At 43.4% G+C, this 12,085-nt stretch overlaps 1 protein-coding gene across 1 annotated transcript; it reads right to left on the bottom strand.

Annotated features, from left to right (window-relative positions):
* Positions 1-326: 326 nt before the first annotated feature.
* bmp4 (bone morphogenetic protein 4) lies at positions 327-10,561 on the bottom strand. Its single transcript, XM_030045196.1, has 4 exons — positions 10,278-10,561; positions 5,874-5,996; positions 4,762-5,126; positions 327-2,082 (listed from the first exon to the last, which is right to left on the bottom strand). Exons 3-4 carry the CDS (start codon positions 5,117-5,119, stop codon positions 1,223-1,225), a joined length of 1,218 nt encoding a protein of 405 aa, XP_029901056.1. The 5' UTR covers positions 5,120-5,126; positions 5,874-5,996; positions 10,278-10,561; the 3' UTR covers positions 327-1,222.
* Between the last annotated feature and the right edge of the window lie 1,524 nt (positions 10,562-12,085).

The following is a 12,085-nucleotide window of genomic DNA, read 5'->3' on the forward strand; positions in this document are numbered from 1 at the left end:
GGACGTCAAGAACAATAGGATCACTCCCCAAGAGTCTCCCACAGTCAGCCTCAACAACCCGCCCAGACTGCAATTGGATTAGTGAGTGTCCAACCACCACATGTTAGCCTAATTGACATAAAAGTGAAATTTGAGAACAATAAAGGCCAGCCCAAGGGCCTACTTCAGGCCACAGTGTAGTTCTGTCCTGTGAGTCTAAATAGCAAACCATTTCTTTAACAGCACTTGCTGTTGAAAACGGAGGGCGAAATTAAATAAATGCAGTGCCATAGGCCCGGGGTAATTATTTCCACTGTTTGTCATTCTCTGCGGAAGTGTGAATCATTCAAAGCTGGTGAGATGCCAGATAATAAACCAAACATTCTTTTATTTGGGAGAAACAGAGCATCAGAAAGATTTCTCTGCTTATTTTCTCTTTTAGCTAAAAAAAAAAAAAAAATGATTTGAACACATTTATAAGGCCAAGTATCAAGTATTAAGTATCAGACTTAAGAGTTTAAATCCAAATTCATGTTAAACAGTAATAGAACTTTGCTGTCAACTTTTCATTTTTTACAACCCCTGTTACCTTGATAGTTTTTACAGATAGATTTCACATGAATGCAAAATTGATTTTTGTTTCAAGGGGCGTACCTAATAAAATCATTAGTTTAAGATCAATGTAAAGAGGTTAATTAAAGTCATTGTACATCTCTGATTATTCCAACTGATTCATGAAAAAAAAATTCTGTGTTGTGACAAATTCACGCAGTGCTCTAATTTACGCAAGTACACAAATAGTGCATCTTGTGATCTGCTCGAATGTATTATTGGAAGGCAATTCATGTTTTTATTTTTCTTCAAAATGTATATAATATGAAAGCAATAAATATTACCAGTAAATAAACTTTACTTTTTAGATTTTTTTTTTTTACTATTTTCTCATTAAAAAACTTATACAATCTAATATACATTATGAAAAGTTGTACAGCTTTTTATTTATGTTTAAAATAAGGACTCACTTTTATTTTTAATATGTAGATATAAATATATATATTTTGTCAAAATATATGATCATATTGTCAAGGAAACAAAAAAAAGTGAGACAAACATACACCTCAACATAAAAGTTATAAATAAGGGTCCAAGTGAACATTTTTGGAAGTAAAGACCTTCTGATTTCTTTTAGCGTCCGTGTTGCTTGTTTCAAGTCGCCCAGTCCAAGTTCTAGTTAGTTTGCATGTTAGCGGCAGCCGCATCCCTCCACTACCATTTCCTGGTAGTTTTTTAGGACCACCTTGTCGTGTTCGTCTAGATAGAGCATGGAGATGGCGCTGAGCTCTGTTGGCACGCAGCAGGCCTTGGGAATGTTGGTGTTCACAGAATTCACCAGTGTCTGAACGATGGCATGGTTGGTTGAGTTTAGGTGGTCTGCCAGAGGGAAAGGGCACTCCCCGTGGCAGTAATAGGCCTGATAACCAGGGGGCGCCACTATCCAGTCATTCCACCCTACATCGCTGAAGTCCACGTATAGCGCGTGGCGCCGGCAGTTGCGGTTGCGCTTACGGCCCCGCTGCTTGGGGCTGCGCTTGGCCCGGCGGGTCAGCGGGTGACCCTTCCCGTCATGGCCGAAGGTAACCAGGAGGGGGCGTAGCTGCTCCCAGTCCTCGCCGGGCTCCTGGTGTAGCGAACGGCTGACGCGGACGTGTCGGCCTTGGTGGCGCGGCGTCTGGTTGAGGTGCAGAACCTCCACGGCCAACCCGTGATTGGGGAGGCGCTCGCGAGTCCAGCGCAGCACGGCCGGGCTGACGTCGAAGCTCTCCCAGCGTGACGTGTTGTGGTGCACGAGCCGGGTGTCCAAGAGTCGCGTGATCAGCTGCCCGGCCCGCGGGGGCTTCAGCACCTCATACACGTTTATCCGGTGAAGCCCCTGATCACCCGAGACAGCACTGGTGGCGAGCTCGTCAATCTGATGGCGGTAGAGCCGCAGCTCAGCCGAAGACAGCAGCTCGTCCTCCGGGATGCTGCTGAGGTTGAACAGGAAGCGAAGGGGCGCGGTCTCGCCGTCTCTCGGCTTGCCCTCGTGCACCCTCTCCATGTGTTCTGAAAATGAGCAAGAGCAGAAACATTTGCGATGATTGTTCCTCTGAAACTGAATGTTAACAATGGTTGATATGAAAAGAAAAACGCAACACATAGAAAATATAACAAGTTCTAGAATCAAAAATAAACAGAAACCGAAGCAGCAACGAAAATAAAACACAATATCTTTGCCCCAAAGGTCTTTCTGTTCCGTCCATATCACAAGGCCTTTTCCTCCTCCAACATTCTGACCTTACTTCCAGTTTAAGTTGTGGAAGACAATTTTGAGCTGTGCTAAACACACGCCTCCGCTCTGTAACATGCTGTAATTGACACAAAACAATGTGCATGTCCAAGGTCTCTGGGGTATTCAATAATGCAAATATACATTGTCCATGCTTCCTTATCTATCCATAGGGATTATCTGGCACTTCTCTCAATGCCTTTCTCTGAGCACTTTGCTGAAACATGCATTACGAGGAGGGTGGTGATTAACGTACCACAGCTACAGTATAAACATAGTGGAGGCTCCCTGTTCCACGCTCAGTCTGCAGATTTCTGGCAAGATCACCATTGTTGGGGAAAGGAATGTTGTGTCTACTATTTTCCTGCTCAATCCACCCCTGTTATTTCACACCCAGGCCTTAATCTTACCCAGGTGGTTCTCATTATTAAAACCTGCTGTGTTTTTGATTAGCTATGCAGTTTGTTCACTTAAGACATTTATCATTTTCATCATGAATAATCATTACAGATTCAGACAATACAGTAGAATCTCATTTATCTGAGCCCCTTGGGGAAGGAGGTTTTTCAAGAACATGCAACGCACAGCTAATTTAAAATGTGAAACGTCCATGCACACACCCTCTGAAATACCTCTGTTCAGCCTAATTTGCAGTTTAATGCCTAAAGCACGTTAAGCTGAATGAATAACAAGGAAATGCCTGCCTTTACATACAGTCAACAGAATGTATTTACCCTTTTTTTTTTTTTTTTTACAAATGATCCCATTTGATAGATTGGTCACTTAAGAAGTCTAAGACTTGGATTAATGACATTCCTTTGTGCTTGGTGCTTGGTGTAAAGTCAAAGGATGTAAAGCATTTGTCTTGCATAATTTCATAAGGCCAATTACATCTTTAACATTGTTGTTAGTCTTTGTATATTTTGCCATGTGCCATCTTCTGACTGAGGACTGGCTAATTGTCCTTAACTGTCTGTAAACTGTACTCTCTCTAACCAAGCCATTGTGCAAGAGATCTAATGTTCCACTGAATTGCACTATCACACGATGGTGCTTCCATGAAAGCAAGAAACAAGTCCACACTCCCACCCAAAAGGCCTCAACGCATGTTATTAACATAGTTTAGCAAAGGAGAAGGAGGGTAAATGTGTGTCGAGAGCAGGAGAAGCACATGTCTGCATGCACTCACACACACACACACACACACTTGTGCAAACACACACACGCGTGCAAGCACACACATTGCATCATGGGCGGCACTGCCTCCTCCAGCGGCAGTGCTCTTTCTTCCCGAGCAGCCTTGGTACTCTACTCTGTTAGTGTGTGTTGGTGTGTTACCACTAGTAGTGTGTTAGACAGGCCCCATTAAGGCTGACTCATCCCTCCTTCCTCACTCCTCCCCCTGAGGGCGGACATGTTCTCCCGCCCTAAAGCTCCCTGGTTGCCTCGACTTACTACACTATGCCGATCACTTCCTTCCTTACTTACTCTGGCACACGAGATCAATCTCTCCCTGCATATCTTCAAGACTTTTTTTTTTTCTCAAACATTTACCCAAAGCGTGCCAGTCTGAATTTCCAACCTCTCTGCACTTTGAACAGATCAGTCAACCTGGAGATGCTCCCAGCCTAATTGAAACCTCTGCCTTTCTAACTAAAACTAAGCAGATCCAAGCCACAATAAACAGAAACCCTTCTAGCTCTCCCCCCTCTTCTCCACGTTCCAGTCCCCTCTATCACCCTAGATTCAGAGACTGTTTTTCCATCTCTCCAGAGAGCTGCAGCGTCTGCTCTCAGCGCCCACATTGTTGGCAGCAGGGGCTTTATTTAGAAGGCTGCAGAGTAGCATTAAAGATAATTGCACGTTGAGGAAGGTCCCTCTAAAAGAGCCCTCCATATAAACTGGAGACATGAGAGAGGAGCACACTCCAACTCCGGGCCAAGACAGGGCTTTTTTAAGCCATGTTGTGCTGGGTGGGGTGAGAAGTGTAACTCAGTAACATGAAGGTATGCTTTTCCTTGAGCTGCTAACCAAACATGCACTGAGTTTTGTCAAATGAGGCTCTTGAGAGAGTAAGAGCTTGTCCAGCAAATTTTTTTGCTCCTCTTTAGACAGCGTTTGGTGACCACATCCTTAGATTCTTGGGTTTATGTTGGGATGGGTGGGGCTGCCTTACAGTCATGTTTGAGGGGTTGTAGGAAATGCTGTATTGTTGTTTTTTTTAATACTCAGAAGTCCACGCCCACACTAATGAAATGAACTACTACCAAAATTATTGGAATGCCAAGAGACAATGATCTCCATTGTGGCTGAGTGTTTCTGTGCAGACTTACTGCATGTTATCATCTCTTCCTGATGATGAGAAGTTATTCTGCTTTTTTCTACATTAATGCACCCCCTTTCTCTCCACTCCTCTCCATATTATAATCCCGACATCGCCCTCCTTCTTTCCTTACCTTCATGGTGGAAGCCCCTCACAGTGTTGGCTCGGCTAGCCGACCTCTCGGGGTACTCAAAGGCGATGTCATGTGCTCCGGCCTCTTCAGCCTCGCCCGACTGTAGCCGGTAGAGGTCCAGCAGGTAGCGGGGCACGGTGGCAGAGCGGCTGGGCCGCGGCCGCCTCTGGAGGCCGAACATGTGCAGTAGTGTGGCCTCAAAGTCCCGCAGCAGTTCATGGCTCTGAGCGGCCGAACGACCCTGCAGGCCCGGCACTTTCTTTTTCCCTTCTTCAGGTATCAGACTAGCATGGTTGCTCTCTCCCAGCAGGACTTGGCATATTAAAATGACCATCAGCATTCGATTACCAGGAATCATGATGTCTCTGAGGGAGGCAGCAGACGACACATGGAGATAAAGGATTAGGAGACAACTTAGCAGACCAGAGGGAAAGAAGAGGGGCAGAAAAAAAACATGGAGGAGAGAGGATAGGAGGCAGGAGGCTGATAGGAAGAGGCTCTGGTTTAAGTGACATTACAGATTTGTCTTGCTCTCTTGTCTTCACCAGTTCTAAGTAACCTCACTTCTTGAAACTTTCCCTGAATGTTCCTACTGTGAGTGTGCTCTAATTGGTTTCAATAGTTCAGTCTGCCTTGTTTACAGTGAAGCAGCCCCCGATCAGATAGACCACTTGCAGTTTATCTGTGGCGACATCCTCCGAAGGTAAACAGCTGGTTTAAGAACCCAGCTTTTTGAATGGAATCTGAGGGCCATTCCTCTCTGCTCTCCCCCTTCCCCTTGTCCCCTCCCTCTTCCACTATGATTAGACAAATAAGAGAGGCAGCCCTGGGGTCAGAGCAAATTCTTAACTCGATAAGGAGCCAGAGTCCCTCACAGTCTGACCCAACAAGCCATGGGCAAACGCAGGACCATGTGCCACACATTTGACAAGGCTTTTGCCACTGAAAAGGTCTTCCTCATACAAGTGCCTTACTAAACACACCAGAGGGGCTTTCAATTAAAGACTGGCTGAATGCCGTTTAAATCAGAGACTGAAAGGGTAGAGAGAGAAAGGGGGGAAATGCAAGATGTGGCATGCCGCAAATTGAATTGGCATGGTCCACTTACTTACCGACAGAAAATAAAGCATGGGAAAACAGTCCATGTTTGTTGGGAGCAGGCAATGGACGCGTTCTTCCAGGAAATGTTAGGTGGTGCTGGGCGGCTGCAGGAGAACGTTGGAGTGACCCTGTTCCTGAAAAATACAAAAAAGGAGGATATTATAAACTGAAGGCAGATGCAAACACTTGAGGTTTCTACATGCTATTTACTTTAAGAGTAGTAGAGGGAATGTGTGTATGTCTGTTTCAGTCGCTGTTTTCAGTGGTTGTGTGTGCGCGTGAGAGAGAGAGAGAGAGAGAGACCCAGTGTCTCTTTAAGGCTTATCATTTTGGCTCATGGGCTAAGCTAGCTATTTACTGTAACTGGAATGTAAGGAGGTAAGTGCCACAACACAGAGGGCAGATCCCTCATGCCTTGCACTCACCTAACACACATGCAACGCACGTGATCAAATAATGACATCTATTTCAGAGATTAACCACTGGCCCCTTTCAAAGAGCAGCTACTGAGGGCCCACATTTACTCTGCAATGTCACTGTCTCAGAAAAAAAAAAAAATAAATAATATGATAAACACTCATTTCAATTGAAAACAAACAAATGAAACTATCCTTTCAACCTTTATCCCTCCAAACAACTAAGATCACCTCTTTCAAATAAATTGTTTTCAAAAGAACTTCATCTCTCCAGTAGCTCTCGCCCCCGACACTGTTGACAGGCCGTCTGACCTTTGATCTCACCATCATCAACGGGACAGATTTCAGTCTACATATAAAACTGTTGAGTGCGTATTTTGCTCTAAAACTCTATATAACCGCAACATCACAGGTTTTCTTGATGCAAGTAACTTTTTTTTGAGAGTCCAACCTTTTAGGAGCCAACTGCAGCAAACAGAAATCCTCAAATGGCAAAAATGATCCTCCACAGCCCACACAAGTCTTCTTTCCCTCTTTTGCGTGGTTGACACCCTTTGGTATCACCAAGCAAAGCAACTTGGCTCTAATAATCGTGTTACTGAAATTTTACTTAAATGAGTGTTGGTGAATCACACTAATAAAAATTAAAGGGTTTTCTGAGAGAGTGGGCCTGGGCAAACAACAGCACCATAGAGGAGACGTTTCAACTCAGTGCTCCAGAGCGACGCAAGGCTTTGGTCATCATTTGGAGCCCGTTCCACTGGAAAGCACCCAAGCATTACAACAGCTAGGATGCACATTAACAGGAACATTGTGTGTGTGTAACATACAGTCTGTGTGCATGTGCAGGTTTGTGTGTGTGTGTGTGAGCATGTCTGGGTTCATATCTGTATGATTATCTTGGTCCCTGCATGGCTCACTGTACATGCAATCAAGGATCCGTTTCCTAACAGCATTAGACTTTGACCTCTGATTGACCCCTGTTTCTCGGTCATGACACTAGATCCTGTGTGTGTGTGTGAAAGAATAATGTGGGGTATGTGTACATGAGCTGAATGGTGCGTGTGTGTGTGTGCATGTGTGTGTGTGTGCATGCACAACTCTGTGCCATTGCTTGCATGTCCGTGAGAACTGCAGCGGAGAGAGAGGAGGGTTCAGAACATGATCAGCTCTATTACCCATGGGGTGGGGGGATAACGTGTGTGTGTATGTGTGTGTGTGTGAGTGTGTGTGTACGCATCTCTGACAACAAACGCTCATTGTACAGAGAGGGCCTCTCCCATGATTACAGGGATTCATAGCACTCAAAAACACTGACCATACAGAACATCTTGTAACTGTAACCAGCCACTGACAAAGCTGCAGGCTAAAAAAGACAGACTCTCAAAGTGGTGCGATGATGATGAAAGAAGATGTAAGACAGACAGGGAGGAACTTTCAACTCTGGAAAAAGTCACTCGCGTTCATGTCTGTTGGCCTGGTTTCATTACTGCTGATAAAAGAGCCAAACATTAGCACCTAAAAACAAAACCGACATGCTGTTTTACACCAACTTTTAGTCGACTGTCTCTCAGGTTTGCCAGCATCATGAACTCAAATTACTCCCATTGATACAAACAGTGGTTGTTCAGCATGATGAGGCAAATTCCCAGGTTATAGACTGTTTTGAGGAACCTTCACACTTGGAGACTTTTGAACTGGATTGCAGACAGAGACATATTTTGCAACAAATGCAGACCAGGGTGCAATTAGGCCTGAGCAGTCAACTGCCCTTGGCTTTGCTAGATCCCCTTTGGCCTCTCTCTCCCTCTCTCTTTCTCTCCCTCTCTGCCCAGAGATAATGTGATCAGACTATGCACATGGCTCTTCAGATGTGTTTCCTGAGGAATTTGACAGTGATGGTGGGAGGGAGGACAGGAGGGAGGGAGGAGGGCAGCAGGTTACCACGGGAACAGACAAATCCCTGGCCTGATTTTACCAATTTATCTGCCAGTGCTCAGTTTACAAACATCTCACTAACACCTTCATAGTCAAAACTGCATTTTTTAAAATTACTTGCTGTATTACTTCTTAAGTGCATCTGTTTCCATGCAGCTACACAGATCACTGAGCACATTCATTACAATATTAGTTTTTCCTATGCATTCCAAAAATTGTCAAAAGCTATTGCCAGAGTTGCTCCAACAGCTGTAAAAAATGAGAAAATGAAAAGAAAGAGAAAACAACCTTGTCAACTACTATCTACTTCTTTTTTTTTTTTTTTTTTAAGCTAAAGAATTTTAATGGTTTGTTTACCTTTCTGATAACAACTGGGTTAAAATGAAAGCTAGAATCTGTTTAAATTGTAACTGAGGCTTCACTTTGGGACAGTTTGGGACAAAATGCCATATCCTTATTATAGAGTCCTGCAATGTCTCCTGTTGTTGAACAGTTTAGGTTTGGGATTTTATTTGCTCCCAGTGAGCAATTCAGCAGTAAGAACATTCACAGTCAGTGAGATCACTGAAAACAGGTTAATGGTTTTGTTAGGCTGTATATTCTGAAAGGGAAGTTCTCAGATATAAATGATGAGCTGCGTGTCTCTCCAGAGATTAATATCCTCATGTTGATTTAGCTCTCTTCAAGGAGAAATGAATATAAGACGGAATAAAAACACTTTGGTTTGGCAATGCTCACTGCCCTCCAGCTGATTTTCACAACAATTAGTTAGCTGTGATAAATGTGCCCACTCAGGATCCAATTTGAAAATGTGAAAGCTACAAAACATCCTTTAGCATCAACAAAAGTTAACCCTGGGTCAACTCCTTCCTCGGATGGAGACTTCTACCAACTTTGCGCATATAGCCTACATGCAGGTTTAGGCTTCTCCCTTTAGAGAAGGAATTAACTTTTTTTTTTTTTTTTTATCAAAACACATGCAGGCAAATTATGTTCTCAAGGGTTGATGAGTCCATTTTCCTGCACGACTGCAGAGAAATTTGATTTGGAAAAGAAAATCGTGTGCCAAGGACGCCATGCGCCCGCAGGCCTGTAAACGTCTGGTCTGTTGCTTTACTGTATAAAATGACACAATTCCATACTTCATAATTACCGACATTTGTTGCAGAGTAACACGACAGACGCGATCATATGTCCGGGCAATTACTATGCTGTTCTACGATTACCACAAATGAATTCACATTTACTGTGATTTTATGTGGTGCTTTAATCTGTTGACACTACAGTAATTACAAAGTTTGACAGACCGTCGCTAGACAGAAATATGTCATTTTAAATTAGGCTAAACCTGGAGAATGAAAGGAGATTTTATTTTATTTTTTAAAATAATGATAATGATAATAATAATAATAAGCACGAGTTTCTCTTGAAAGTCTGTCAAACGAGGCAGAGGTGAATTCATCATATGTGGGTTAAACATGAGGTTGTGCGCAAGATCGAATGTGTCATTTCTATCTTGGTTTAATGGTCACTTCCAACTTACAAGTTATGCACTCAAAAGTTGGGGCATTAAGTAGATGCAGGTGTTTAAACTGGCAAACGTCGCCTAACGTTGGAAAAGTTCCACATGTGCATACTGTATGGTAAATAATGTTGAGCCTAATTGTGCTTTAGAGGGAGAACTCCGGAGAATTTGGATGTTATGTGTCTGAAAATGACCTCATTATGTTGGTTCGTCACCGCTGAGCACAGAAAGCGTCAACCTGCTGTACCGCTTCAACAGGATCACTGCGCTATTGGTCTCCATAAGTAACAAAATACATATTTATATCAGTTGTAGCGTTGGTATAGTAGGTTATAGGGTGTTATTAGGCTTGCATATCCTTATCCATTTCTCACAGTGATACTGTACTTCACACTGAAAACCCAAGTCGGACGATCCGGTAAACCAACACTACAAGTCCCAAACTGTCAACGAAATTTATAGTGTATTATTCAACAGGTTCGGTTTCTGAAAGCTGAATCCCTGATATAAGCCATGATCGATAAATTGGCGCTTACCATCAGTAGGGGTACAGGTATCCTCGAATGGAGTGAATACGACAAAAGGGAAGGTGCGAGATCTCTCCACGGAAAGGCAGTCCAGGTGTAAAGCATGTACCGAAAAACGCCGAAATGAGCCTTAGAGGAGAAGTTGGGTGCCTTTTTGGCTCATTAATTCCTTAACGACCCCCTCTAAAAAGACGCGAGCGGACGGGGCTCGGTATGCGGGCGCGCTCGGTGTCTGCAGCGGGCTCTGCTATCTGTCTCCAGTACAGCTCATGAAGGCGGACAGTGCGCAGGACGGCCAGACTCTCCAAATGATCCAGCATCTATGGCCCCTTGCAGTTTTTATGTGTCCGCCCAATTTACCCTCCCTGCCTCCTCCTCCCTCCCCGAACCCCCCTCCTCCCCCTCACTCATCTGTCTCAAACACCTTGGATAACCCCCCTTCTCTCCTCCTCCACTTCAAATAAAGAAAGCACGTTGCGCGCAGAATTTTCTCTCTGCGGATACCTGAAACTTTGTAATTTGATTGTGAATAATGCCTGCGGGCCAAATAGTACTCGAGAGTTTGCATCTGCATTTTAATGTTGGGATCCAGCCACTAAACGAGTTTATCATATGCTGTCTGATGCGGAAGGCTATAACATTATATCCGTAATAAATAGGCAGAGTATCTGGCGTGTTAAACTCGTCAAAACTGGCCGAATCGAATGAAAGAAGAGAATTGGACGGAGCGTCAATTGACTATGACAAGGCACGGCAGCTTGCCATATTTGCTTATTATCTCGCAGTTTTTACTCGCAGCATTATATCTAATGCTGTAATATACTAAAATTTGAGACCCTTGATAATAGCTAAATCCAAAGTAGGATGGTGTGTGTGTGTGTGTGTGTGTGTGTGTGTGTGTGTGTGTGTGTGTGTGTGTCATCCAAAAATTACTGTTAAGGTGATATTTTTAACAGGAGTTTATTTCAGCCCAAGCTTCAGAGCGTTTGAGGCAACTGATATTAGAATGAAGCTGGGTGTGTCACAAATGTGGTAGTTAGTTCCTTTATTTGTGTCTTTTTGGTGCTTTTTTTCTAATTTGTGCAGAAATGTGTGAAACATTGTGGAAACATCTATTGAGTGATCAGGCCTCCATATGCCAGAACTCCCTGTGTAACACCGGAAAAATAACGTATCAGTTTAATAGGGCCTTTATATGTAAAGCTGTGCACTCACTGTCATTCATAACAAATAGAGAAACTCTCTGTCCAGTGTTTCTTCATGTGGCACTGGGCATTCCAGGTTTATAGGAAAAACTTATTCATGTCAAGGACACAATATAGACACACAATGGACCATGGACCCCAATTTGATGCAATTTTATCTTAGGGAACACCATGAGAGAGGATGACTGGGCATTATTTGTAGAAATATGGGATGACACCAACAGTGGTATGACTGATCAGAACAGTGATCATTCTGTCATATCAGCTCACTGTTTAATGAATAAAATTATTGTGAAGTAAAACTATAGATTCATCTTGCTGGGTATGCAATGGATCTTCCCCTTGTAGGCCTTGTTACTTCACTTTGGAGACTACTGTGCTTGAATATCTTTGGAGTGAGCCACATACTGTGTAATGGATAGGGGAAACACCAAAAGTTCATGAAAACATCTACAGTTAATTAAACAAGAGGATGTGACTTTTTGTGTAGTCAGTTCAAATATTTAGGCTAATGGTCACTTATTCTGCATACTATGAAAAGTTGATAAATTGTGAAAATGGTCTTAAGAGTCACAATATTGTTTATTATACTCAATACCACCCAAGTGAAAA

Source organism: Myripristis murdjan, chromosome 22 (genome assembly GCF_902150065.1).
Source record: "Myripristis murdjan chromosome 22, fMyrMur1.1, whole genome shotgun sequence".
In the NCBI taxonomy this organism is placed as follows: Eukaryota; Metazoa; Chordata; class Actinopteri; order Holocentriformes; family Holocentridae; genus Myripristis; species Myripristis murdjan.